Source organism: Cyprinodon variegatus, unplaced genomic scaffold (genome assembly GCF_000732505.1).
Source record: "Cyprinodon variegatus isolate N-32 unplaced genomic scaffold, C_variegatus-1.0 Scaffold266, whole genome shotgun sequence".
Taxonomy (NCBI): domain Eukaryota; kingdom Metazoa; phylum Chordata; class Actinopteri; order Cyprinodontiformes; family Cyprinodontidae; genus Cyprinodon; species Cyprinodon variegatus.
This window is the reverse complement of record NW_015150719.1, coordinates 478,220-481,819: the sequence shown is the minus strand read 5'-3', so window position 1 is coordinate 481,819 and position 3,600 is coordinate 478,220. Positions and strand designations below refer to the sequence as shown.

The 3,600-nt window shown below is 40.5% G+C and overlaps 1 protein-coding gene across 1 annotated transcript in view; it reads left to right on the top strand.

Annotated features, from left to right (window-relative positions):
* The window catches only part of LOC107089795 (mitogen-activated protein kinase kinase kinase 7-like), a 79,980-nt gene that overhangs the window by 19,616 nt on the left and 56,764 nt on the right, over window positions 1-3,600 (top strand). The window contains exons 9-11 of the mRNA XM_015382766.1: window positions 759-883; window positions 1,676-1,823; window positions 2,257-2,337. Of these exons, the coding sequence (XP_015238252.1) occupies window positions 759-883; window positions 1,676-1,823; window positions 2,257-2,337 (354 nt within the window). The remainder of the gene's footprint in view (window positions 1-758; window positions 884-1,675; window positions 1,824-2,256; window positions 2,338-3,600) is intronic.

Below are 3,600 nucleotides of genomic sequence, written 5' to 3'. Positions count from 1 at the left end.
AGTTAGTGAATTCGGTTAAATAATTGTTAAAATATTTGTGTGTTTTTAGCTTTCTTCCTGTATGGGAAGCTTTTTAAAATGTGAAACATTAGTGCAGTGGTTTATGTTAAAATAAACCTTTGGGTTAAGTTTTCGCAAGCAGGTTTTTCTTGTGTTTCTTGTGAATTTGGTCTTAAATTTTTATTTCGAGTGGCATTAAAAAGTCTTAAAAAGTCTTGAATTTAACTCTCCTTATGCTGTAGGAACCCTGAGCTAGGTTAATACCGCGATCAAAGACATCTTTTTATGGAGACTGGGCGCCTCCTGAGGGAAGCATCTTTAATCAATGCCTCATAAAGGCATTACGCTGCCGTGCGTTATGCAGAAGTCGTTGGACAGAAGTTCTGGACTCGTTATGAATACTCTATGTATACGCCCAAAATAGAAAAAAATCCATAGAAAGTTCAGCGTATGCCAGCGTTTTAGGAGATTCTGGGACGTCAGGCAGACGCTGGATAAATCATCACTGTGTGACATGAGCTTTACTGAGACATTCCAGGACTTTATAAACTATTTTACTCATTTTTTATTAACACATTAACTCATTTATCTTCACAGCATTTTACATTAAAACATGAGCTTTGCTCATCAGTGGGACATATTTTCAGTGTGGAAACGGGCGAGTTGGTCTCATATCTCTCCTCTGCCCCTCCAGCCAGTCAGTGCTTTTAATACGGTTCCAATTAATTTAGTAATCATTCTTGCTTGTTGGATCTTAGGCTCATACATGGACTATAGTGGCAGAAGCAACAGAAGTGATGGAAATATGTCGCACAGTGATTCTCAAGGAAGCAACGACACAATCAAGATCCCACCTCAGTTTGCTCCTCATTTCAAACCAAAGGTAAGACCAGAAACACGTGGCCTGGTTCTGCTGCTCTAACAGGAAAAGTAGCGTCTAAGTTTGTCATCTTTTTATATATATTTACTGTGGGAACAGAAAGTGGTATTTCAGTTTTTCTTTTTTATTAAATATGCAAAAATGTCTAAATTTTTTTCCTTTTTCTTTCAAGATTAGGTGCCGAGTATAAATTAATGAGGAGCAAAATGAACCTTATTGATTTTAGCAAATGGCTGCAATGAAACAGTGAAAAATGTAATACTTTTTGGTACTGGCTGAATGTTCTGGCTTCATTGTCTTAAATAGAAGATAAAAGAAGAACTACAATTTAATTTGGCCCAGATTCTTTTTGAAGTTGTAGGGAAGTCGTATTTAAATCCAAATCATTCTTGCTTAAACATGTTTATAAATGTACTCTTTATCAGACCATATTGCCCCAAAATTTAGAAAATTTCTATTTAAAGAAAAAAATCCTGTCTTAAAATGTGTGTTTCTTTTTCGTTTTTCTTATGCAGGCCATTTAAACCTTTAAAAACTGCAGGTTAGTCGTACAGTGTGAGCTGTATCTGCGTGCAACGATTGAAAAAATCCCACAGTGTACGCCCGACTTTAGCTTCTGTATTATAAGGTCCCTTTTCAGAGCTAGACTAAAGATAAAATAATGATTAAAAATGGTTTAAAGTCACAGGCTCTAAGCAGACGCTGCTGTAATGATCAGACTTTGATGCCGCGCTCACATCAGCCCATGTGTGCATCCCTAGTTCTGATCAAATCCTGTCTGCGTTTCACTCACAGGTTGAACCGTTGAGGCCTTGGCCTTTATCCAGAGGGGGGAGCGTTGAGAGCCTTCCAGCTAGGATTCAGTGCTTTCAAACCCCCGACAGCAAACGAATGAGCGCCGACCTGTCTGAGCTGGATCCCACAATGCAGTTTGCACCCACAGGTACAGCCACACAGAAACAGGAAGGAAAACATATACGTTTACAGTGTCTGCTTTGGAAGATGTTGTTTTAAAGATTTTCCCTCAGACCTTACAGGTCATGTTTTAGAGGCTCAGACCAGCTGCAGTTTGAAAGCTCATCATCTGCTCTGTTGTTTTCTAGGCTTTGATGATGCTTTAACAAACCCTTTCTGTGGCTCTCTCCAGAATGTCCAGTATTGCAGCCTTCTGATGTTGTGCTCTATAACATGTCACAGTTTGGCTCCACTGCTCCTGGAATGGGCAGGGTGCATGTGTTTTGTTTTTTCCTGCAAGTGCCCTTTCTGCTCTGCATGTACATGACCCATGTCAGCAGTCATGCTGCGGGCCTGAAGCCTGTCTCAGTCTGCATGGTTGTTGTGTTCGCTGCTGTATGTGTGTATGTGTGTTTTTGCAGCACGCACCCCGTATAAACGAGGCCATCGCAAAACCGCGTCATTCGGGACCATTTTGGATGTCCCCAAGATCGTCGTGACAGGTATCACTGGACCACTGGGCTTCCCGGTGATTGGGTGCAGCTTGCTTGGCCGAGCCTGTGGTTTGCTGTGAGCTGCTTCTCCTAGCTCTTTGGTGGTCTGGCTGATGGCAGGGTTGGTGCTGGGGGAAGCACACGTCAGGCGTCTCATGCCTCCTCGCTTTCTGGTTTCACGTCTAGATGAAACGAGCAGAAACACGAGCTAATGTTGAGCTTTCTCATCTGAAAACCTAAATCTCTAAGATCGGTTCTAGCTGGCTCTCACTTCTAATCATTAACTGGAACATCCAAGCACTGCCTGTGAGTAGATCTCTATAAATCAAGATGAGATGACTCTGTTAGCTCGTGGCTCTGCTCTGTTATCTTCCTGTCTGACTACAACAAATCATGAGCATAAGGAGTAAATCAGCTCACCAGGTTCTTTGGAACTTGTCCTTGACTTTCATGCATAAAGGACCAAGATAAAAGCATGGCTTTTTTTCCTCTCCCATTCTCTCTGCACATCCATTAACTTTCCAAAAGTCATCTTGATTAATTTCCCTCACTTTGAGGGTCAGAGCTATTATTATGAGCAGAGATATGAATATGAAGGAATGGGGACAGCTCTGGATGTCAGGAAAGGCTTCAGCTCATCGGAGAGGCTCTGGATTCCACCCGTAGAAGGCAAAGATGGTCAAACAGTTTGTCACTGTTTGAAAATTATTAACTTATGATACCAATGTTGGTGCTGCAAGGAAAGAAAGATATAGGAATCTACTTTTTGAGGAAAATTAAACAGTAAGATTGTTTCCTTATTTAGTGCAAACCAATAATAAACAAAGAAGATGATATCATATGTTGCTTTAACCTGTCTTCCCTAATAGGAACAGGGTTCGCCTCTTTAAGTACAGCCAACCTGCTCGTTAGGGGCAGCGACTAGATTTGATTTAAGCCTAATTGATGTTTGTTGTGATCTATATTTAGAAAATCGATCTGATTTGATTTCTAACTGTGCTATCATTGGTTGCTAGAGGTGTCAGTGGAAGGGGCGTGGCTTCCCTCAAACAAAGCAGCAGCAAAACAGATTAAACTCCAACAACAATAACAGCCGTCAGTCATTGGTGTTTTATTTTAAAGGAAAAGTCAGTTCAGCTAGGAATAATCAATGGATCATTATTTATACCTAAAACTAACACGTTCGCTGTAATTTAATAAATTTAGTGTTAATCAGTAAAAAAATAAAAAAAAATAAAAATACTTTTCATTGCGATCACTGAGTCTGGGAGC